General features: G+C 55.5%; 13 protein-coding genes across 13 annotated transcripts; 7 read left to right on the top strand and 6 right to left on the bottom strand.

The window, feature by feature from the left end:
* Positions 1-146: 146 nt before the first annotated feature.
* On the top strand, positions 147-7,545 carry OT_ostta06g01290 (Piezo family; the record flags this gene model as incomplete). Its single annotated transcript, XM_022983974.1, has 2 exons — positions 147-212; positions 319-7,545. The coding sequence occupies 2 exons, from the start codon at positions 147-149 to the stop codon at positions 7,543-7,545; spliced, it is 7,293 nt and encodes a 2,430-aa protein (XP_022839181.1).
* Positions 7,546-7,784: 239 nt separating this feature from the next.
* Positions 7,785-9,695, top strand: OT_ostta06g01280 (unnamed product; the record flags this gene model as incomplete). The annotated part of the gene is made up of 1 exon (XM_003079704.2): positions 7,785-9,695. The coding sequence occupies one exon, from the start codon at positions 7,785-7,787 to the stop codon at positions 9,693-9,695; it is 1,911 nt and encodes a 636-aa protein (XP_003079752.2).
* Positions 9,696-9,849: 154 nt separating this feature from the next.
* Positions 9,850-11,064, top strand: OT_ostta06g01270 (unnamed product; the record flags this gene model as incomplete). The annotated part of the gene is made up of 1 exon (XM_003079703.1): positions 9,850-11,064. One exon carries the CDS (start codon positions 9,850-9,852, stop codon positions 11,062-11,064), a length of 1,215 nt encoding a protein of 404 aa, XP_003079751.1.
* An 89-nt stretch (positions 11,065-11,153) lies between these two features.
* OT_ostta06g01260 (SUMO-conjugating enzyme Ubc9) lies at positions 11,154-11,675 on the bottom strand (the record flags this gene model as incomplete). Its single annotated transcript, XM_003079702.1, has 1 exon — positions 11,154-11,675. The coding sequence occupies one exon, from the start codon at positions 11,673-11,675 to the stop codon at positions 11,154-11,156; it is 522 nt and encodes a 173-aa protein (XP_003079750.1).
* Positions 11,676-11,856: 181 nt separating this feature from the next.
* Positions 11,857-12,438, bottom strand: OT_ostta06g01250 (Protein of unknown function DUF1077, TMEM85; the record flags this gene model as incomplete). Its single annotated transcript, XM_003079701.1, has 1 exon — positions 11,857-12,438. One exon carries the CDS (start codon positions 12,436-12,438, stop codon positions 11,857-11,859), a length of 582 nt encoding a protein of 193 aa, XP_003079749.1.
* Positions 12,439-12,640: 202 nt separating this feature from the next.
* Positions 12,641-13,411, top strand: OT_ostta06g01240 (unnamed product; the record flags this gene model as incomplete). Its single annotated transcript, XM_022983973.1, has 1 exon — positions 12,641-13,411. The coding sequence occupies one exon, from the start codon at positions 12,641-12,643 to the stop codon at positions 13,409-13,411; it is 771 nt and encodes a 256-aa protein (XP_022839180.1).
* A 4-nt stretch (positions 13,412-13,415) lies between these two features.
* On the bottom strand, positions 13,416-14,018 carry OT_ostta06g01230 (Ubiquitin-conjugating enzyme/RWD-like; the record flags this gene model as incomplete). Its single annotated transcript, XM_003079699.1, has 1 exon — positions 13,416-14,018. The coding sequence occupies one exon, from the start codon at positions 14,016-14,018 to the stop codon at positions 13,416-13,418; it is 603 nt and encodes a 200-aa protein (XP_003079747.1).
* A 488-nt stretch (positions 14,019-14,506) lies between these two features.
* OT_ostta06g01220 (Myb domain, plants) lies at positions 14,507-15,859 on the bottom strand (the record flags this gene model as incomplete). The annotated part of the gene is made up of 2 exons (XM_022983972.1): positions 14,507-15,432; positions 15,760-15,859. 2 exons carry the CDS (start codon positions 15,857-15,859, stop codon positions 14,507-14,509), a joined length of 1,026 nt encoding a protein of 341 aa, XP_022839179.1.
* A 697-nt stretch (positions 15,860-16,556) lies between these two features.
* On the top strand, positions 16,557-17,297 carry OT_ostta06g01210 (Thioredoxin-like fold; the record flags this gene model as incomplete). Its single annotated transcript, XM_003079696.1, has 1 exon — positions 16,557-17,297. The coding sequence occupies one exon, from the start codon at positions 16,557-16,559 to the stop codon at positions 17,295-17,297; it is 741 nt and encodes a 246-aa protein (XP_003079744.1).
* A 37-nt stretch (positions 17,298-17,334) lies between these two features.
* Positions 17,335-17,916, bottom strand: OT_ostta06g01200 (CAAX amino terminal protease; the record flags this gene model as incomplete). The annotated part of the gene is made up of 1 exon (XM_003079695.2): positions 17,335-17,916. The coding sequence occupies one exon, from the start codon at positions 17,914-17,916 to the stop codon at positions 17,335-17,337; it is 582 nt and encodes a 193-aa protein (XP_003079743.2).
* Positions 17,917-18,324: 408 nt separating this feature from the next.
* On the top strand, positions 18,325-20,256 carry OT_ostta06g01190 (GRAM domain; the record flags this gene model as incomplete). Its single annotated transcript, XM_003079694.2, has 1 exon — positions 18,325-20,256. The coding sequence occupies one exon, from the start codon at positions 18,325-18,327 to the stop codon at positions 20,254-20,256; it is 1,932 nt and encodes a 643-aa protein (XP_003079742.2).
* A 42-nt stretch (positions 20,257-20,298) lies between these two features.
* Positions 20,299-21,792, bottom strand: OT_ostta06g01180 (IMP-specific 5-nucleotidase; the record flags this gene model as incomplete). Its single annotated transcript, XM_003079693.2, has 1 exon — positions 20,299-21,792. One exon carries the CDS (start codon positions 21,790-21,792, stop codon positions 20,299-20,301), a length of 1,494 nt encoding a protein of 497 aa, XP_003079741.2.
* A 261-nt stretch (positions 21,793-22,053) lies between these two features.
* OT_ostta06g01170 (Ankyrin repeat) lies at positions 22,054-22,662 on the top strand (the record flags this gene model as incomplete). The annotated part of the gene is made up of 1 exon (XM_022983971.1): positions 22,054-22,662. The coding sequence occupies one exon, from the start codon at positions 22,054-22,056 to the stop codon at positions 22,660-22,662; it is 609 nt and encodes a 202-aa protein (XP_022839178.1).
* Positions 22,663-22,806: the final 144 nt, after the last annotated feature.

Raw genomic sequence — 22,806 nt, 5'->3', positions numbered from 1 at the left:
GTCCGCGTCGACGCCTCGACGGTGCCTCAACGCCCTTCTCTGACGCGCTCGTGCTCTTCGTCGCGTCGAGCTCTGGCGTCTGATTTTCCCAACGCGCGCTCCGACGCCACTCGTCGCGCGCGATGGGACGGGACGTCCACGGCGCGATGGCGTCCGTGGTCGTGCTCGCGGCGACGTGTGCGCACGCCGCGGCGCAGCGTCCGTCGGTGCTGGTGCGTGAACGACGCGGGTGAACACGGCGATGAATCGCGAGTGAACACCAAGCATGTGAATGTGGATCTTCACGATGGCTGACGACTGACGCGCGCGCGAACGCAGAGCTTTGGATTCTTGGCGGCGTTCGCGATCGAGCGCGTGCACGAGGGTGGCGGGCGGGGGACGGGAGGGATGACGTCGACGCAGAGAGACGCGTGGTGGAGCGTCGTGGGCCTGAGCGCGTTCGTCTTGCTGGGGAACTGCGCGACGCAGGCGGCGTACGTGACGTTTGGCCCGTCGTGGCCGCGACAAGCGTGGCAGGGGAACGTTTTGAGGTATGTGGGGTTCGGAAAGCTGGACGGGGCGATAGATTACGCGTTGTTCTTCTTGCCGTATTTCGGAATCGCGTTGGCGGCGGCAAGCAAGTTGTACGTGGACCGGGCGAGGGAGGAGGCGGGGATCGACGGCGTGGGAGCGTTCGACGACAAAGACGGGTCGCCTAGGACAATAATCAAGGTGACGGTGGCCTCGGCGGCGGTCGCCGCGGTGACGGTACCCTCGGTGTCGTCGTTGATGTACTTGTTGTTCGTCATGGCGTACTTTGTGTCAGAGATGAGACGCGTGGGCGTCCACCTGCCCAGAAGCGGCGCGGGGAGATTGAAAGGGGTGCGAGAACGACTTTTGAACTTACCGAAAGTGGCCACGGTGGGGTGTCTCTGTTACACCGCGATTCACTTCATGGCGGTTTACATGTATCAGCTGCCGGAGTTGCAGTCGTCGGCGCGGCAGTCGTCGGCTCAGCTACTCGGATTGTATTCCATGGATAAATCCGAGGGACCGTTGGCGAGGTTCATGCGGCTGACACAAATTATAGCGATAGGAACTCTTTTCATGGGGTTATGTGCGGTACAGTCGAGTGACATTCGTCAAGACGTCGAGGTAGACGACGACATGAGCAGACCTCTGATGGAGGGTGAGTCTCTTTCTGATGCGGACAACGCTATCGAGTTCGACGACATGGGCATAGTTCGTCGTGTAGGCGCTAGATTTGGAGGTATCTTGGTTGGTTTCGCGCTGCTGTTTACGTCGCTGCTCGTGGTGAACATCGCGGCGTACCCAATGCTTCTGCTTGGGTTGATGCTCGTTGTAAGTCCAGCGCGACATTCAACCTTCGCCAACATCCACGGCCCGTTCATTTTCATGTACGTTTCTGTGTGGAGTGTATGCGAGTATATGTTGCTATGTATCCCACCAGTGATGTTGGCGTCCATGTACGCAAAAATTAGAGTGTTGCTCGAGGTTTTTGGCGCGCTGCCAGCACACGACGGTGAGCAATCTGGTCTGAACGCGTTGTACATGGGGAGTCTCATAGCAACGCTGTCTTTCGTCGCTTGGATCACAAAACTAGCCAGAGAAACGCCAACGGATGACGAATTAGAACAGAGGGTGCAAAGTGGTCTAGTAGCGGACTATATTCCGCTTGACGATCTCGAAATAGAGTACAGCCCCGCAGTTCGGGATAGGCAAACGTGGGACGTGCCACTTGTTCAGTTGATCTCACATCTTCTCGTGCCGTTTACTCTGTGGATAGTGGCACTATCGCGCGCCGACTTACTCCATGCGGCTCTACTCCTGGCCTTCTTGTTCACAATCGCCAAGCCAGGGGATCGAACGGTCCTTCATCTCACAGCGCAGGCGCTTGCGGGCATCGTGGCGGTTTTGTATGTGTGGGTGATGAACGAGCATTTGAATATTTTCAACGTGCAAAGGGCAGAATGGAAAACGATGTTTGGCATAATCGGATTGGAGCATTCCAGCACGATTCGCGCTGCAGGACCGTTCGCGTGCATTCTGGTGGTCATCTGCATTGTATTGTATTTGCCGAAGATTCTGAATGCCCTGACACCTGAAGACGATGAGGACGGAACGACAATCCAAGGGCTCACGAATTCATTGATATCTCTAGGGAAGGCGATTGTTTACGAAATGTCGCTCGTGTGCGTTAAGGCGGTTACACGCTTTGGATCATACCTGATTCTACTGGTTGGTTTGATCACTCTTGAGACTTCTGAATGCTCGCTCATCAACTTGGCTCTCTTAGCACTCCTTGGTCTGACTTGCATCGTCAGGCGTCACTCTGAAAACGATCCTAAACGATGGCGCGTAGTGTTGATGTTTTGTCTCTTCAATCTTGCCGGCCGATATGCCTTTGGGGCTTTCCCGCTGTACAGGCTTTTCGGTTTCTCTGACGAACTCAACGCTTTCCTTGAAAACACTGTCGGTCTTGCGCAAAACTTGAAAACAGGAAAGCTCATGTCCGAATTGACCGGACCTAGTACGTTACTCGTGGTCACATACTTCCACGATATTGGGGCTCTGAATTATCGCGACACCGCAGAAGAGCGCAGCAGATTGCCTTTGGCCTCAACCGAACTTGGATTCTTTCCGCTCTTGAAGCGCGCCGTCATCTTGCACGCAAATAAAGTCGTCACCATCTGCGCAATCATATTCAGTCTGGAGCGGCTCGACTTGCTCGGAATGTTCATGCTTGCAGCGCTCATCGCGGCGTCTTTATCGATGAAAACGACCGATGGCCCGACTGAGGTGATTGGTACCGTAGCGCTTATCACAGCAATAATTGACTACGCATACAAAATTCAATGGTTGCAGCAGGGAGACCACGCGAGTATTTTCACCCTCTTAGGTGCACACAAATGGCCAGAGTCTACATCATCGTTCATCCCACAAAACGAATCATTGCTTAGGTATCCTATTCTGGTAATATTTTCAGTAGAATTGACTAAGACTACGCGCGTGTGGTTGAGAAACTTACCGCCGGCGCTCAAGTCTGGTTGTACTCCAGAGCCGTGTCACTTGTTCTGGCCTCAGAGAGACACGAGAGAGTTACTGATGAAGAAAAAGGCTGACTTGATAGAAAAAGTAGAGTCAGAATCGGACGCTGCAAATGAAGAAGGAATTGATGAAGCTTCTGATAATGAATCTGATGTATCTGAACGTAGTGGCAGTACCGCTAGCAAGGGCTCTCAAGAATTCAAGAAACGTATTCAACGCAATGCACGAACAAATGCGGGTCAGCTGATGATGCTAGTTTCTCTAGCGCCGGAGATACTTGAGGGTATGATGGCGAACCTCATGCCAGGTCTCTTGTACGTGGTTTTTGCCATCGTTGGAATTGCGTCGACCAACATGCTCTCTCTTATTTACTTGGGAGTGATGTGGAAGTTGGTCAACAGTAAATTAGGGTCTTCTCCGCGTGATCGGCTGCTCTTGTGGCGCTTCACTACGGCCGTCTGCGCTCTCATCGTGCTATGGCAATACGTTATGTCGATAGAGCTTGTTCAAAGTGCGGTGGATGATGTTCCTTCTTCTCCGTCTACGGCGAGGTCACTTCTCGGCACGAATGATTCGAACCAACGTGTCGCTCAGGACACAAAGCAATGGCTCTCAGTGCTCCCGTGCGATAAGATGATGCTGCTTGGTTATTTTAGCGCGTTTTTTGTTGCTGCTTGTCAGCTTAGGATGGACGCTATTTTGGCCGCTCTGGAAGAGCGCTCAAGGTTGACAATCGAGGCGACTCGAGCTGACAGTGCCGAAGAATTGGATGAAGAAATGATCGAACATTTGGTCAAGACGATGGTTCCAAGACGCACTCCGACTCAAATAGCGCTTCTACCGGCGAGGACAGAGGAGTCGTCTTATCTTGATATTCTGTTTGCACCGCTCACCTGGGAGGCAAGTGCCACATGGACAATCTTGGAATGGACGCGCTACTTCTATTTGAGATACGCTGTCGACTGGACACTGGTCATGGTTATGTTCTTCGGTACCTTCTCGCGCGATGTGCTGCATCTCGGTTACTTGATACTACCGTTTTACTTCCTTCGCGCGAGAGAAGATTTGCAAAAGGATGGACGCATGGGCCTGAGAATACTGCAGCTCTACAATGTGGCCGTCATTGGAGTCGTGCTTCTGTATCAAGCTCCTTTAGAGGCTTTAGTCGGCGACTGGTACGCTTCGATCGGCTCCGAGTGCACTACACTTCAGTTAATCGGTCTTTACAAGCTACGAACTGTGCTTGGATGGGAAGCAGGCCAGCTCAATCCAGATTTACTCGTGTTCGCCATCGTCCACATTCTACGAAGCACCATTGTGCAACGGACGTATGATGCCGCGATGACGATGCGTAAACAATCGTTGGATGCTGATCAGATGATGAAAAACGCATTGCAGTGGGGTTGGATTCGAGAGAGCTTAAAGACGTGCTTGTCAAAGCTGATCGAGAAGGAAAGTCGCCGTCAGCGAGTTGAGGATATCAGGAATGAAATCACGTCATTATCACGCGAGATTCTGGCCGTCGAAAGCAGAGGAGAAAGTAATCGAAAATCTACAGGCGACCGCAAACCACTGAGCGATACGCTCAGACGTCGTCGAGGGGATAATGATGAAGATGCAGTTGGTATGGATGCTCAGGATGAGGCCATGCCGAATATTCAAGATGAGTCATCTGACAAAAGTGACGCCAAAGCAGCAGAAATTCGAGATTACGAGAAAAGAATGCGGAAAAACCTTGACGATGAAGAAAAAGATTTCACTACGCTGCTTCATACTTGGCTCCAAGATCAAAGTTCGACTGCAGGGTTACTGTTTGGTGCTTTCCTCAAAGCGTGGCCATGGCTAACGGCACCTCAATTTTCGATGTGCTATTTCTTCATGATGCTCGCATTCGCAATAGACTTTTCGATCGTCGCAATTGTGTTTCCCACGTCTATAATTGCGTATGGATTGATGGCATATCCCTCGGCTCCTGCTGGGTTTTGGCGGTTCATACTCCTCTACTCAGAAGCTGCCATTCTCATCGCATATGCTGTCACGATTCCATGTTCCATGTCTTGCTCGGCTGGGACGGTCTGCGATCATGTGGATATGGTATTCGGCATCAAGAACACGACTAGTCCGTTCGTTCCCTCCATAATGGGCACTTTCATGGCCTATGTCTCGGTGATGGTGTACTGCTCCACTCAAACTGTGCGCCTGGGAGATGTTTTTGGAGAGGAGTGCGAGCAAGACGATGACGTCGACCTATTCGCAGCCAGCGCTATATTTTCTCGTTTCAAGAGATTGCAGTTTGAGGAGATCGATGCGGACTTCGCTCAGCAGGGCACTACGGCGTCTTCTTTGTTGCATATCAATGTTTCAAGTGGTATGATGACGGAATTTGATAACTTCTTTCAACGCATCCTCACTCAAGAGGCCGAATATGGTCCTTCGTTCGTTGCTTTATCAATCCTTGCCACAAGTGATGTAGAACCAGACTGGAGCGACATCGGCACTCGCGTGAACGAGGCGCTCGTCAATCATCAAGCGCTCGAGAACGGTGATACACGTGATTCTCTCTCCTACTACACTCTCGAATTTGTGAAGGCCGATCCGAACGGATTACACAAGAATCCAGATCACTGCGTTGCTGTATTCCGGGTCATTGCCCCGAACTCTATCCTGTGTCCAAGTGCCGAAGCGAGAAAAGCGATCGAGGCGCTGCAACTCCGTGAGGCAGCTGGAAATTCAGAAGGTGCTCCGTTGCGCATAACGTCTGTTCGCGGTTTCCATCAAGAAGGGGGTGATTTCTACACAGCAACTCTTTGTTTTGACGTCTTAGCGACAATATTTGTGGCGATGTTCTATCAAAGCACGGTGGATTCGGACGCAGACGCCTTAGTCGAGACTTACTTTCAAGGCCTGTTCAAAATTGACTACGTCACCGCTGTCTTCGTTTTGTTGGTACTCATCGTTGTTGATGGCGTCATCTACATGAAAAAGGCGAAGATTGCGAAAGTTTTCTACCATTACTTGACCTACACCGGGTACATCGGATTTATGATGTTGGTTTTCTACAAGAAAACGACGACGCATCATTCTTACGTGCAGTTCTTCTTCCTTCTGAAGTCACTGTCGTTCACGCTGGGTGCTCGACAAATACGCTGTGGCTTCCCGTCTGAGGTGCTCACGAACAGCGTGATTTTCCAACGATCGGACATGATCTCCTTCGGTGCATTCATCGCATACTTCTCTCTCCCATTCATGTACGAGCTGCGCGTCCTGCTTGAATATGCGTGCACGGATAGCGCACTTGATCTGTACGACTGGTTGAAGCTTGAGAACATTTCGCGTTCGTTGTTCAGAATCAACGTCCGAAACAACACATATCACAAGTATCATCCATTTGGAGAGCCGCAACCGATGTGGAAAAAAGTATTTTTCGAGGGAGGCGGCTTGTTTACGATCATTTTTGGCCTACTCGTCGTGCCATTCTTCATTTTCAGCACTTCAAACCCACAAGTAGATGTGAACCCGGTTTTCGACATTCGCTTCAACATGAGCCTGGTCGGAGCTCAAAGTACTTTTACTTATCCGATTTTCGATGGTGGCTTCCGAAAGACTATCGAATCTAAAGCATGGTCGGATCTGCGAACCGACGGTCCGATGCCGCAGATAAACAAACCAGGGCAAATTCAGGAAGCTTGCCTAGCGGAGGACAGCGACAGTGTTTGGAACGTGCCCCCGCCTTCTCTTGCGGCTCTGAAAACATCACTCGAACAAGGGGCAAAATTGACCACTGGCTGGGTCTTCAAGCGTCATTTACCGATTGATAACCCCATTTTGTACTCAGACGGTACTAATTACGAGTTTGATGAAACTCAAACAAAGGCGCTGAAGCGCATCCTCAACGGCGAGCAGACAAGTGTCTTCCTCGAAGGGATTTATCCTCGAGTCTGGCACTTACACGGCAAGGGCGCTCCTGTGCCCAGATATTTTAGCGACCAAACGGTGAGCTGTTCTCTCAAGTTGAATGGTTTCAATTCGACCTCTCCCTGGTGGTCAGTTGAATGTGGAACGTACGTTTCAGAGCGCGACGTCAGTGATAATGGACGCACAAAACTTGCTTGGTGGCGCCCGTGTAGACATTTTGAGGACGGTCCTGAGATCGTTCTCGTATCGTCTGAAGTACCTACGGGTGTTTTCGCGACATTTAGCCAATTTGTCGGCGGTCTCACGGGCGTGTACGTTGTCTATATTTTGACGTTATCGTCCATTGTGAGAGGCTTTACGAACAATCTTGTGGGCAGTATCCAGCATGTGGACTTGCCGTCGACGCACCGACTCATATCACTCTGTAGCGATATCTATAGCGCTCGACAAGTGCGGGACTTCGTACTCGAAGAGCGCCTGTACTGGCTCCTAATCAGAATCTATCGATCTCCAGCGGTGTTGTTCGAGTTCACGCGTACAAAGGATGGCTCCGCCATGCCTTTGCGTCCCGAGCAGTCGTGAACGCGCGCTGGATTCATGTAATTGTACACCATTTCTTAGTCCCAACTTCACCCGCCCGCTGCAGCCCCTCGTGATTTTTGAAAACGTGATATTTTGAATACTCGCGCCAGCAACACCGTCTGCAGCCCCTCGTGATATTTTGAAAACGTGATATTTTGAATACTCGCGCCAGCAACACCAGTCGCGAACATCCGCCGCGCACTCCTCGTCGCCACACCACGTCGCACCATACGCTCACAATGGGGAACAACCCCGATGAAGTGTTCATGCGATTCTTTCGCGATATGGAAGAGCGCCGAGTGCTGTACGATATTGATTACGCCGACATGTGCGATTGCCCGGAATGTGAAGCCGAGCGCGCCGTGTGCGATTGCGAGGAATGTGAAGCCGAGCGCGCCGACATGTGCGATTGCCCGGAATGTCGAGCCGGGCGCATCCCCGAAGTTCTGGCGTACAGTCCGAAGTATGAGCCCAAGCGCCCGCGCGCTGGCACCGGGAAGGGCGCGAGGAAGGGTAAAGGAAGCACGTCCGGCGAGGCCGCCTCCTCGGAGGTCGCCGAGACGTCAAAGGCAACGAAGACCTCGAGTGCGTCGGAGTGTCCGAGAGACAGAAAATGTAAGTCGCGTTGGGACGCGTTTCAGAATCGGTGCGCGGTGTGCGCGAGGAGGATGAAAGAGTCGAAGGGCGGCACGCTGTGGTCGGCCTATCGGAGCAAGGCGTACGTGAAGGATACGACGAACAAGATTTTGGATATGCTCAGCTGGGCGTCTACCGAGAAACTATACGTTAGAATTAGTCTCAAATGGTTTGATGCGGCCTTCATGGAGGGAGATGTGGTGGTTTTCATCAATTTGATGGAGGCACATGCGCGTGGAATAGCGGCGACGCAAGGAAGGAGCGCGAGGAAGGTAGAAAAATATTTGATGGAGAAGAGTAAGATGGCGGAAGAACTGATCAATAGGTACTTCGAAAAACCGGGAAGTGCCAGGAAGGTACAGTTTCCACCGAATCTGCTTCCATTCATCGATTTTCTGATTCAGAGTTATGTTACAAGTGATCCGAGAGAGGCAGAGATGAAAACCATTTGGTTCCTGGATGGTTACGGTGTCCAGATTTCTCGTGCTATTTTCCAAAATCGTGATTCGTATCGCACTGAAGAGGAGGTCGTAGAGGTGTGGAGGTTACTGGATAAATATAAAGCAGAAGGCATCCAGTCGAATGATGATGTGTGGGGCCTCCTCAAAGGCGCTGAAATGGCTTTTAAGTTCGGAATAATTTCCCTTTTCGAACGTTTTTGCACCGAAATCATGAAGGTCTCGATTCAAGCTGACCAAAAGAAAGTAGTGTTCTCTATCCTTTACATGTTAGCGCGCAGCCTGGGCGATTTTGCGCCAGGTTGTTTTCCGGAACAAAGCGCAGGAGAGTTTCTGGAGGAGCACACGCCATGCAAATACTTTGAAGCGGTCAAGAGCCGTCTCAAAGATGAAGAAGATTTTCATACTATCCGCAATTTATTTGTCGAGTCTATCATACGGCTCATATCCACCGCGACGCGGGGTGGAATCACGGAGAGGCGGGGCTTCGAAATTCTTGACTGGATGCGTCAAGCAAAGTTTAAGTTTGACAATCGTCACATGGACATAGCGTTCACTTGCTTGAGCGAATCGGTTGTCGCGTACTTTCACGAAGTAGCCGGTGTCGGTTTTGGTGACCATGCCTGGTACTACATGCAGAAGACCATGGAAGGATTGCGCATTAGCATGTTTGATTATCTCATTGAGAAGGGAGCCATTGGGGAGAAGCCCGACGTAAATAGATTAAAGACACTTCTCTTGGACATGTGCGAGAACGGTCAGAACATCAAACGGATTGCTTTTGATGAAAACGTCGAGGAGCAACTTGCTTTATTCGTGGAAGCTATCGAACAACTCACGGATACGAGCGAAGAGGACAAGGAAACCCTCAGACACATTCACGATCTTTTTGACGAACACAAAGAATCAATGTCTGAGGGCGTGTACATCAAGGTGATGCAATTTATTCAGCGGGCGCACGATGAGGCCGAGGATGTCAGAGAGGACGATGAACTGCGACGCAAAATCGAACAAGTTATCGCAGACAGGTTGGCCGTATTGATCGACCTCGATTAAACTGACTTGAACACGTTGAAAATTAGATGCGTGCAACACGTGAAATTGAGGCGAGAGAGAACCACGCGCGCCACCTCCACATATTGACGCACGCCGTGATCGCGCGCGTTAACGCTCGACGATACGTCGGCTCGTTCGAGCGTTCGCGTGGGGTATGAGCGGTGCCCCCGACGCATCCGCACCGCCGCGAAAGAAGCCCAGGACTTGCAAGAAGAAGGCGTCCGCGGCATCCGAGAAGAAGGCACCACCCAAGGTCGAGCCCGAGCCCGAGCGAGAGCGGTGCGAGCGCACGAAAGCGAACGACGCCGCCGGGAAGATTTCAACAAGATCCTCGACGAAAGAAGCGCCAAAGGCAGAGAAATCGAACGCGTTCTCAACGGGTAGTGCGCCAGCGACGCGTGTGGCCGAACTGACGTGTCAAACAACTTACGACGTGGTCAGAGCTCGATGCGGCTTCTGCCTGAAGAAAAAAAGCATGCATATAAACTTGTATGAGAGCTCTATCGTGAAGTTGTTTCAGGAGGATCCTGATCCTAAGCAAGCCCTGGCTTGGATGCAGGGAAACGGCGTGGCCTATGAAGTTAGATCGGCGCTGCGCGCGCTTCTGAAAACGAATAAGTTCGATTTGTTCACTTACCTGTTCGAGACGACTCGCGAAAAGACGTTTCCGATATCTGCGCCGGGCATTCTGAACGAGTTTTTCAACGAGCTAGTCTCGAACGCGTACGGACTGATCACAGGCGACGGGGTGAACTTGGTGCCGATTGAAAAGTACTTGAAATTTTTGATCGATTCTGGTGCCAAGGCTCAACCACGAAACGTGAACGCTGTTCTCAATAACGGTGTGTGGACTGATGGACGATCAGAAACATCTGAAAAGTTGCTGCACTTCTTGAAAAACGAGGGCGGTGTGAGCCCGGATGTTTCACACGCCGAGGTTGCTCTTTTGCGATCAAACATCAACGGGCTCAAATTTCTTCATGACGTAATGGGTGTTCCGTATCAGGCTTATCACGTGTCGATGGCATGCGAAAACTTGGATGCTAAGACCGTCAAATTTCTGATCGACGACGCTGGTGTGAATCATGATATCGACGAGCTTTATGCGAGCTTACGAGACGCTTGGCTCCACTCGGAGACGTTACACGATAGGCGGTACGAAGATCCTTTCAGCATTGAGCGTAAATACAATGAATTGAAGAAGTACTTGCGCGCGAAGAAAGGATGGTCTCCCGAACGCGATCGTGAACGCTTGCGCACGATCTTAACGCTCTTCGAGAATCACAAGGAGACTTTTCAAACCGCGATTTACTTAGATATGTGCCAATTCCTTAAGCGCCTGCATCAAGAGACGCTGATGAACGATTAGACAAACGACGACAACAAATGACGATGCGCCGAAAGTTGATGATGAGGAATGCTACTAAAATACTAACTCTATGCTCCTCCATCGACCAGTCACAGCAGGATGATCTCGTCCCCAGCCCCTCCGGAATTCGCCCCGTACTTTCTCGCCTGCTCCCGAACTTTTTTCTCGTACGTCGCTTTTGACTTTCTGAGCTGATCGTATGCGTCTTGCTGCGCCGGATCGCTCATGTTCGGCGTGTCTAAAAGCTCCTGCACCCCAATCAAGATCTGTTTGATCGACACCGACGGCTTCCATCCCTTATCCTCGTTCAAGATGGACAGGCACACCTTGCCAGTCGGGTACACGTTTGGATGAAAGAAACCAGCTGGAAACGCCACCCTGGGTGGTTTCGCCGGGTAATCGTTCCCGAACTCTAACGTCAGCGGGTAACTCGCCCCGGCCCATATCGTGTCGGGTTTTCCCGGGATCGCGCACTGCCACTTCGTGAGATCGGTCACGGTGTCGCCGTTTTTGTCGCGCTTGGTGGACGGTTTGGCGATGAAACCGTGCGGGTGGTCCTTGCGCCAGTCCTTGCGCTCCTGGGCGAGCCTGTTCGTGACGAGGTTGGACATCTAGCTTGGAGACCAAAACACGCTCCCGAGCGCGCACCCGTGGTGCGAGACGACACTCGACGATTATTGAGGATGGCTGACACGAGGAACGACTTGAACGCGCCCGTGTGAGCGACGGATTCGATGACCTTCACAGCGACGCTCGACGGACGACACGGGTGAGAAAGGCTCGCTAAGATTTTTAAAACTCTAACTCTATGCCTCCGAACGCGCGCTCGAGCGAACGCGGCGGTTTCCACCCTCCGACCCAATCGCTCGCGTGCGAAGGCAGCAGACCCATCGTGTTGAGCTTCCTAAGAGCCAAGAGTAACCCTGCAAGCTGCACTAAAACGAACATCATCCGCGCCGGCGCCACGTTCGCCCGCTCGTCGCCGTCTCTGAAAGCTTCGAATGTCGCTTTCGACCCGAGTATCGCTCTCGTCGTCTGCGCCACGCCGCCGAAGACGACCATGATGCTAAACACTTGCACCGATGATCCGCTCATCCACATCATGAATCCCATCATCCCGACCGAGCTCACGCTCGATTGGGCGTACGCGAACGCCCGACGGACTCGAAGCTTCGAGCGCTGGAGCTCGATCGCGGCGTCGTGCGCATGCGACGTCGAGGTCGCGCGCCTCGTGGAATCTCCAGCGATCGAGGAAGCGTCCTTCTCGCGACGCTCGCCCCGCGCGCGATCGCTTTGGACGTACCCAGGGGGTTCCCGAACGGTGGATGAATCGGTGTCAACTCGTGGGCGCACCGCGAACGCTGGAGCGTTCATCGCGCGCGGGAGTGCGGACGAAGTGTCGAGCGTAACGCTTGCTCTAGATGGAGAAATGCCCGTGTAAACTCCAGAGTAACGCACGACGCGATCGTCGGGATCTACCGAACGCGAGAGCACGGCGCGCTGGAGCGTTCGGAGGAAAATCGTTGAGGACGACGCGCGGGAGAGGAACGGGAGTCCACCGCTCGATCGGGCGCGGATGAGGCACTACAATCCGCTTCGTCGCGCGCAGGAGCGAGAGGAAGACGCGAGCGAGAGCGAGAGCGATGAGGAGGCGGCGGCTGTGGAGTTCGCAAAGTGCGAACGGGATTGGATTAGGGCGACGCAGGACAGGCGGCGAGGGATGATGCGAGAGGCGGAGGAGCAGATGAAACGCGTCCGAGAGGTGCGAGCAAGTCGCGAGGCGCGCGCGGCGCTCGAGGCAGAAATGGAAGAGATCAAGCGGCGTTTGACGGAAATGGACACGATGGAGAATGCATATACATCTATTCAGATCGATGCGGAGGAGGCTGCCGAGCGCGCAGCGGCTGCGATGGTGGAGGCGTTGAATGCGCAAATTGGCGGCGTGGACGCGCACCTGTTGCTGCTCACGTGGTCCGACCATGAATCTTCATGGTCTAACCTCGAGAAGCGGGTGCGAGCGGAGGGTAACGCCAGTGACGGCGATAATGTTGATTCTGTGCGTTTCATCACACTGGGCGACGTGCCGTGGCCACCAGAGGAGGGATCAATACTCGTACAGATGGTTGCGTGCGAGCGATTGAGCGCTCCTTCGGAGTTTGAGGATTCAAACCAAGCCACGTCCGCCTTGTTTCGGCGAGCGTTCAAGAAAGCTTCACTGCGCTGGCATCCAGACAAATTCTCAGCAAAATTTGGACGGTATCTCGATCCAGAACATGCGGATGAGATTTACGATCGTGTCCAGAAGGTTTCGCAATCGATCAACGACGAGTGGACGACATCGCATTGAATATTCACCATCCCTGTCGACGATGGTGCGCCTCTGCGCGAGTAAACGCAGATACAGCTTCATATTCAGAATACTCTCGCAGGACGTTATCCGTGTACTCACAGCTGAGATCAACGCGTAGAGGTCCGCTCACTTGCCTACCATTGTACGGCGTTGAGATCACAATTGCGGGGCAGTGCACCGCGGAGATCACGAGTGCCTGAATAACGGCCTCAATGCGATAATTCGAACGCCAGCCATTCAAACCTTTCGTATTGACGAGCATTTCGGTGCAAAATGATCCGCCAGAGGTCACGTGGCCCGTGTACCATTTCATGCGCGGCCGTACGACTCGAATGAGCGGCGGGCACGTCGGAAACGGAGCCGAGCCGTTAAGTCTGAACGAGCACTCGACGAGTATGTGATCGACGTTGTGACGATTATTGAGCTTCTTCAGATCATTCTTCAACTCTCTCGTGCCAATGGCACCCGGATCGAAGTGATGAGATCTCAGCTCAAACCTCCACACGCCGAGGTCTTCGCTACACATGGTCAAGTTGTCAAAGAGCTCACCCTCTCGACGCTTGAGCGCCTTGAACTCGCGGTAAAGAACCCGAGACTCCGCCATACTGATATCCTTTAGAAGTTCCCGCCGATCGAGCCGGTGCATAACTCGAGCGTGCTGCGACGATCAATGGCTTGCGCTTGCCTTGCTTGTTCGCGTCTGCTCGCGGGACGAGACTGCTCTCAACGAGAGTCTACCCATATACCTCAGATAGAGATTGGGCCATCTCGTCACACCCCCTTGACCGTCATGAGGTCGACGAGACTGCTTCTTGGTACTTATTTACTAACAAGTCGAGTCATGATTTTATTTTCTAAGACGTGCCGGTACCGGTATTGTAGGTCGAAGTGTACTTAAGATACAAGATACAACAGCCGTCCAGAGAGTTGCGAAAACCTGGCGAATTCCTCGTCAGGAAAGCCGCGCCACTCTTGAGACGGAGAGTAAGACACTCGACTGATTAAACACTGTATTGCACGCGCTCTTCGCCTGCGGTTGCAGTTCTTAATTTGCTCTTGCAAATGGATTGAGTTCTTGATTTGTTGAGCTCTTTACGATGCCCCGCTCGCGGCAATGTTTTGTGAGTTCATCTTGGCTTGTGTCGCCTTGGTGGCGTATATCGCGGTGGGGCGGCGAAAGTTCATGTTCTGCGCGCCCTGCTGGGCCTGAGCCACGTAGCTACGCGCCGCCATCTGATAGGCCATGTTCTGTTGCGCCATCCAAGCCATCTGATTCATCTGGTTGATGTGGCTCAGCTGGCCAATCTCGCCGCCTTCCATATGCGGTGCGAAAGCTTGCAACTGCGCCATGTATTGCACCATGGCTTGGTTGTACGCGTTCACGGGCGTACCGAAACCGTACATCATAGGGAATGTGGGATGAACCTCCTCGTCGATCTTGATCGCCGCGCTCGTGCCCATTTCCTGCTGATTCTGCGCCCTCGCCGTAGCGTTGTGCATCCATATCGCGCCAACTGGTTGTGTAATGTGATGGCTTGCGACGTAATGCGCCTCACGGGACGCCACGTCCGCCAAATTCGACAGTGACGTCGTCAACGCGCTTCCGGTCACGCGATGCTGTTGTACATCCACAGATCTCGTTGCGTTCGTGCTCTCGCGCGGATTCACGTACATTCCGCCCGTGTGGTGCTGCGTCTTCTTGTGCACGCCGTTGGTCGCCCGAGCGCCTACCGCTTTGGTGTGCGTGCTCGCGTTCGCGGCATCAGCCGTCGATCTATGCACGATCGTGTGTCCATCGCCGTTCTCCGTAGGCTCCGCCACGATATCGAACAAACTCGAGCGCCTCTTTCTCTTGCTCACGTTCGTCTGTCTGATGAAGTATTTTTGCGCGTGCGACGCCACCTGCGTTGGCGTCCGCGTCGTGACAAAGTGTCGCGAGATCCCTCGCCAATCGCCCTTTCCAAGCTTTTGTAACCCGATCAAAAAGTTTTTGTGCTCCTCTTCGGTCCACGCCACGCCTGTTCACGATAAAAAAGTTCATTCGTCAGTCCGATCGATGTCCTCGTCATATCCTTCACTTCAGGTCAACGCGAACAAAAATCTTTTTTGCCAATCGCTCACGAAGGGTCTTCTCAAGCACTTAAGTACGTGAATAAACCCGATACTGAAAATGGATAACCGCGAGTGAAAAATCTGACAGTTGCGGCGCGCGAGTGCCAGCGCGCATTCGTTCGTATCTCACGCAGCGCGCGCATCGATCGCGCGCGCGTCGAGCCGTCGACATCGAGAGACGACGCGAGGGATTATTTCTCATCCCGTCGTCCCCCGTCGCGTCCTCCACGCACCCTTCTTTCGCTCCGTACGCGCGCCGTTCGTCGCGCCTTGACCGCCTCGCGCCTTCGCGGTGCCGTCGCGCCCGGCGAACGGGGTCGGTTTCGCCAGCATCACGCGCGCCCGTCCGCTCGCCGCGCGCGCGCGTGATGCCGAGGAATGTGTTTCCACCCCCCCAGCGCTCGCACGCGGTCTCTCTCGCCCGCGTCAACGTGTGCGGCGCGACGACGCGTCGGCGTAGAACGACAAATCCAGCCAGCGCTATCGCGTTGTCCCACCCGCGCCGACGTCAGCGGATCCCGAGGCGTCGCGACGTCACCCGTGCGGGCGCGGGATCGACGTACATCAACGCATTTCGAACCATCATTGTATTTCCCGAAAGGTATCTTCGCCCCCGCGGGGAAAAAGCGAAAAGCGTTCTCGCCGACGTGGCGTATCCCGCGATCCGTATGTGTATTTAAATACCCACACGACGATGTATGAGATACCGATCGCGATCCGATCGCGGGGCACTTTTTTCGCGCGCGCGATATTTCCCGTCCCGTCGCGCGTTGGCCGTTTCTTTAGTTCTCTACGTGCGCGCGGCACGTATTCTGTCGTCCGTCGACGCTGTCTGTGACGCGCGCGATCGTCCGTCGCGGTGGACGACGGACGACGGACGCCCCGACGACGTCGAGGGAGACCTCGACGCCGCGCCGGGCCCGTGGACGCGATGCCGCGGTCGGGGACGACGACGACCGCGACGGCGCCGCGCGCGAGAGGTGACGCGCGTGGACCACGCGCCTCGCGCGCGGTCGTCGCGGTCGTGGCGATGGTGACCGCGCTCGGGATCTCGCGCGCGGTGGGGGCGACGGCGACGGCGACGGGCGGTGGCGATGCCGTAAGTGATCGATCGAACGCGTTCACGCGAGGGCCGGACGGGGAGGTGGTGGATCTCACGGAGACGAATTTCGACGAAGCGTTGACGCGCGGGACGCCGGTGCTCGTCAAGGTGTACGCGGATTGGTGTAAACACTGCCAAGCCCTGGCGCCCGTGTGGGGGGAGGTCGCGCGAGAACTGGAGGGTGAGCTCTTTGTCGCTCGCGTGGACGGACCGAAGAATCGATTGTTGGTGAAGAGAATCGGGGCCAAGGGATACCCGACGATCGCGCTCTTCAAGGGTGGAAAGATGTACGAATACGATAGCGGAGATCGAAGCGTCCACGCCTTGGTGAGCTTTGCGAGGAAGGATTATAGAAAAGTGAAATCGCACGCGTTTTTCCACGCAGTTTGGTTCTCCCGAGCGCTGCGAGCGCTGTACGCGGTGCCGGCGTTCGGGCAAAAGGCGTACGGGTACCTCCATCGAGAGTTGCACATGAGCAACGTGGCGATACTGTTCTTGACGCTCTGTGTGCCGGTGACGGCGGGGATGTTCGCCATATTCGTCGCGGACATGTTGATTGTTCGACACGTGTTACAAGAAACTCGGCGAATGTATCGACCGCAGGGCAATGGGCAGGGTGGAGGCCTCGCGCCGCCACCGCCACCCCCGCGTCGCCCGCACTTTGATTGACCAACACAGATTTGAATTACACCTTAGCAGTCCATTACTAATCCGAATCCGACCCCGCATCGCTCGCGGTCTCCTTAGCCATCTTCACCCCCTCCGCTCGCGTGGCGTTCCAATACATCGCCGACGCGAGGTTCGCCATCGCGTGCGCCGCCGCAGGCGCTGCGACGCACCCTGCGTGCAGCGCCGCCACTCCGTAACACGCCCCGACCGCGCTCGCCCATACCGCAAACGCCGCGCTTCGTCCACCTCCGATGTGTAATGCTCCGAAGACGATTGACGAGATCGCAATTCCGGGAACCCCGCCTATGGCCGGTAATACCACCCCTCGGAACAACACCTCCTCTCCAATCGCCGGGAGCGCGGCGACCAGCAACACGTCCGCGGATCCCTCCAGTGCTCCCAAAACGCTCGCGTTCGACCGATCGGTGCTCTCGGCGAACTCTACCCACGCTTGTAATAACCCTATCCTCCCCACCGTCACGCATGTCGCCGCGATGACCGCCGTCCCGACAGTCGTCCCGACGTCGCCGCTCGACAGTGGAAGCGTCGCGTCAAGCGCCCCAGCCACCGTTGGAAACGCATCACTCGCCCCTCTAATCGCCAACCCGGCGCCGAGCATTCCCAAAGATGTCGTCACGCACGACTGTAAGATCACGTCGCGCGTTGGGCCTCTTATCGCGCCATCATCGACGCTCTTCGTGTCCACATCGGAATCAACCTCGACACGAATCTGCGACGAATTCGTCGCGCGCTTCGTTCTTCGTCCACGTCCGCGTCCAAGTCCGCGCCTGAGTGGTCGAATACTTACACTCTCACTCACCGTCCACCGTGCGAGCATGACGATCGATCGCACGACGAGGAATGACGCGTCATTGGCGTCGTTGCGGCGACGCGGTATTATTGAATTCTCGTCATTGCGCGACGCCGCATCGCGTCTCGCTCGCGCGAATCGTTCTGTGACGCGCACGCAGACGCGCACGTGCACGTACCTCGTCTGCAGCACCGTCGCGGAGACGCGTTGGACGTCATGGCGCGAATCGACACGGGAAGTTCGCCGACGGTTGAACAGCGAGCGAATCCAAATCTCAATCAAACGTCGTCGGTGACCGAGAGCGCGACGGCGCGGGCGCCGTTGACGCCGACGAAGTCGCTGTTAGAGGCCTTGTCGATGTCGCGCGAGATCCGGGGCGTGGGATCGTCGTTGGACGACGGGGAGGAGGTGACGAGCGGGGAGCGGGACGCGCACCGAAGCGGGCAGCGCGGGTCGTCATCCGCGACGAGACCGCTCCGAGGGGAGAGTCCGCCCATGGAGGCGATGCGCGATGGGCGGGGGATCTTGTCACCCACGGAGGCGACGAGCTCAGATGGGGCAACGATTCAGAGCAGTGGTCGGATCCCTCGGTTGAGAGAACTGTTCGAGTTGCAACGCGACGAGATCCTCGTCACCGAGTACATGTGCGCGCTCCACAGTAAGATTTTGTTGCAGGGGAAGATGTACGTGTTTGAGCGACACGTCTGCTTTTACAGTAACGTGTTCGGGTATACGACTCGCGTGAAGATTCCGTTCGAGGACGTTACGCTAATCAATCGAGCCAAGACTGCGGTCATTTTTCCAAACGCAATCGAGATCACGCACGGCGCAAAGACGGACTTTTTCACCTCGTTCGTGTTCCCCGAGAAGTCTTTCAAGGTAATTTGTCATCAGTGGGCGCGGGTGTCACACTATGGGAAGTTGAATGGGGCGATCTCAGCGAAGACGTTGAAGACAGCGTTGAGTTCTCCGTCGGAGAGGACTCTGAGTGACGAATTAAGCGGCGAGTCAGAGGAGGAGGAGGAGGAGGAGGAGGAGGAGGAGGAGGAAGAGGAGGACTTGGTAGGCGGCAAGGGCATAGACGATGACAGCGACGTCGTTGCGGACGACGACGACATGCCGGTGGACTTTGGAAACACGCCTACGGCGAGGGTTTCCGGGAATGCCCCACCCCTACCGTCATCTTCCATCAACGTTTACAGCGGAGAGATCGACTGCTCCGTTGAAGAATTCTTCCTCGCGGGATTTTCGGACAAATCAAGAACGGAGTTACAGCCAAAAGTTTCGATGATGTTGGAGCAAACGAACGTGAACATCACTGAATGGAAGTATAAGCGAACAGTGGGTTGCGTTCGTGACGTCGTGTTCACCGCACCGGTGAAGCAGTCGTTCGGTCCCAAGTCGACGCGGTGTCATCAAAATCAGAGTTACGGCGTGTACGAAGATAAAACTTTGGTCTTATGGACGTCTCAAATTCAGAGTGATATTCCTTACGGTGACTACTTTCGAGTCGAGGCGCGATGGATGCTTCGTCCACTGTCAAAGAAGAGTTGCTCGATCACGGTGGGCACCGAGGTCATTTTCACAAAGTCGACGATCATGAAGGGTCTCATCGTGGGTAGTGTTGTGGACGAGAGCAAGGCGATCGTCACCAAGACTATTGATACGATTGTACGAAAGATTAATCCACCCAAGAAGGCTAAAAAGGTTTCTATTAAGGAGGTGGTGGACTTCAATTCGTTGCACATTCCCGAGGACTCTCAGGACATCGTTGCGAGCATGCTCAAACCCATTAAGACCTTGAGCTCGAAGATGCAGGCTGAATTCGTCGAAGCTGACACCGTGATTAAGAAGACTTGTATTTTGTGCTCCAAGGCGAGTAAAGTCGCGATGGCGCTCGCGCTTGTTGTGTTAGCGCACACCATGTTCTCAATCTTCGCGGACTGGCTGCTCGGAGCCTTCACGCAAACGGCGTTTGGTTTCCGTTGGAGTCGCGCGTACGACGACGCGGCGTACTGGGAGGCTCGTTCGAGGGTTCTGAATAACGAGCTCACGGCGTTGGAACGGCGATTGGGATATTTAGCGAAGGAGGTTGAACTCGCGCGCGCGAACGCGCTGGACTTGGGGACTTCCAGTGGAACGAAGTAAATATGAAATTACAACCGAGACCCGTGCGATATTGATATCAGATCACAGAATTCTTGCGTTGAGAATATCACGGTAAAGCAAGCGCATGAAGAACGTCGTCTCGTCCGGACTCGCGACCCAAAGAATGGATGCGGCTTCTCGCACCTTGGCGTCGTTACCCGTGAGGGTGAAGCGATCACCGACGTGCAAAGTTTGCGAGCCCGCGACGTTCAAATACTTCATGAGCGCTTGCAAACCGATATGCTTGTTACCGACGTCAACGAAAACGTCGTTCCCGCCGTTGAAAGCGCAGAAAGGAATCTTCGAGTCGCTCAGCTCGGCTTGACACGCCAAGGCGATTTCTTCCAAGTTTTCGTAAATGGTATCGCTCTGGGGAATGACACCGACCGCGTACTCCTTGCGCAAGACGTCGACTTGGACACCCAAGTGCTTCGCGTAAGAGGTCAAGAAATCTTCCGCGCGATCCAAGAACTGTCGAACGTCTTCGTTATCTCTCCAGTCATACATGTGCTCCGTGTGCCACTCTGACGAGGGAACGAATTCCAGACGGTAATCGTCATTCACTCGCAAGAGATAGTTACACTCGCCTCCCATGACGTGGAATTTTTCGCGCACTTCCTTCGGCAACTTCTGCGCCGCGAAAGCGTCCACCAAACCCTTGAGTCGACCCTCAAACTTGGAGGGTTCGCCCGGATAACCCGCCGCGGTGACGATAGCGACGTGGACGCCCAGTTCCATAAACTGCATGATTCTTTCAATCATCTTGTTATCATCCTCGAAGTGCATGCCGTCCGCGTAAAGAGTCCCGTCCGCATCGAAAGTAACCAGTCGCACGTCCTTGCTCGACGCATGCACTTGCGCGATGTTCAAGATGTGACGAACCTCGGCGAAGTTTGGCAAGACGTATCTCCGCTTGGAGAGCTGCGAGAACTCGTCGTACTCTCGCAGCGCCTTCACCAAGGGCAAACGATGAAAAAAGAACCCAACCTGAGGAACCATTCGCGACAGTTTACTGAACCGTCGCTTCTCTTTCGGCACCTCCAGGACCTCGTCGATCCACGCCTCGACCTTTTGAAAAACCTCCTCCGTCGTGTGCGTCTTGTGCAGGTCCACAATGAACTCGATCAGCGCGTCCTGCTCCTTCAACCGCCCTTTCCGTCGGAGCACGGACGAATCCGTCACCGACCCCGCGCGCGCCAAGTGATTCGCGTTCACCTGATTCTTAATCAACTCTCGCATGTACCTCGCCGCGCGTCCGACGTCCGGCTCCCCCCCCCGCGCGCTCTTCTTCCCCCCGCCCCCGCTCGCACGCCCCCCGTTCGTCACCGACCCCCCCGCGCCCTCCCAAGCCCCCCCTTCCGCACCGTTCGTCCCCGCGCGAGACGCGTCGTCGCTCTCCCGCGTCGTCGACGTCCCACCCGTCCCACGCGGTGGTCCCGCGCGACGCCCTCGCGGGGCATTCGTCCCACGCATCGCTCGCGTCCCACCCAAGCATCGCGCGCGCGGCGTCATCGCCCCCGTCATCGTCGTCGCCATCGCCGCTCGCCTCGACGTCCGCGCGACGTGCGCGCGCGTCGCGGTCGGCGCGTCGCGGTGTCGCGGTGTCACGGTCCGCGACTCACGGTGCGAGACATTCACGCCACATTCCGTGCCGTTGACGCGCGCGCGAGGTCTCGATCGTCCCCGCGCGCGCGCGTTCGGGCGCGGCGTTTTTTTCTCCATTCAATGCCCCCGCGCACGGCGCCGTGCGACGACCGTGAGTGCGCGTGCGGGCGACGGATGTGCGCGTCGCAGACGATGGCGGAATTCGCATTCGAGCGCGGCGTCGACGGGCGCGCCGCCGTGGGCGACCTCGCGGGCGTCCTCGACGCCCTCGCGCGGGAGACGCGATGTGGTGGCATCGTCGCGCCGCGACGGGAGGGGCGCACGGCGCTGCATCACGCCGCGCGCGCGGGATCGCTCGCGTGCGTCGAGGCGTTGCTCGAGCGAGGATTCGACGCCACGGCGACGACGGTGAGCGGACGCGCGACGGCGCTGCATAAGGCGTGCGCGGGAGGGCACGCGATGTGCGCGCGAGCGCTCGTCGCGGCGGGGGGGGACGCGCGGGCGAGAGACGTGGACGGGGAGACGGCGTTACACAAGGCGTGCGCGAGCGGCGACGGCGCGTGCGTGGACGCGGTGGGGCGAGCGTGGCCGGAGGGGGCGTGGGCGATGGATGCGCGCGGGCGAACGCCGAGAATGTGTGCTCGGACGGAGGCGGCGACGCGCGCGATCGCGGTGGTGGAGGCGTTGGCGCGCGAATCGGGGGATGAGAATGAGAAGGCGTCGCGCGTAGCCGCGGCGTCGACGACGTCGGAGACGGTGGGTCGAACGTCAGAGACCGTCACCGCGTCGTCGCGTCGATAAATTGTCGAGCCGATTGATACGTCTCCATCACTCGAGCGATGATTCTCTCGCGATCGCGCGCGTCGAGGGACCCGCCGAATCGCTGCGCGAATTTATCCGGGTGCCAACGCCGCGCGAGCGCGCGCGCGACGCGCGCGACGTCGG

The sequence above is a fragment of the Ostreococcus tauri genome (genome assembly GCF_000214015.3).
Source record: "Ostreococcus tauri WGS project CAID00000000 data, contig chromosome 06, whole genome shotgun sequence".
Taxonomy (NCBI): Eukaryota; Viridiplantae; Chlorophyta; class Mamiellophyceae; order Mamiellales; family Bathycoccaceae; genus Ostreococcus; species Ostreococcus tauri.
This window is presented reverse-complemented; position numbering and strand designations above follow the sequence as displayed.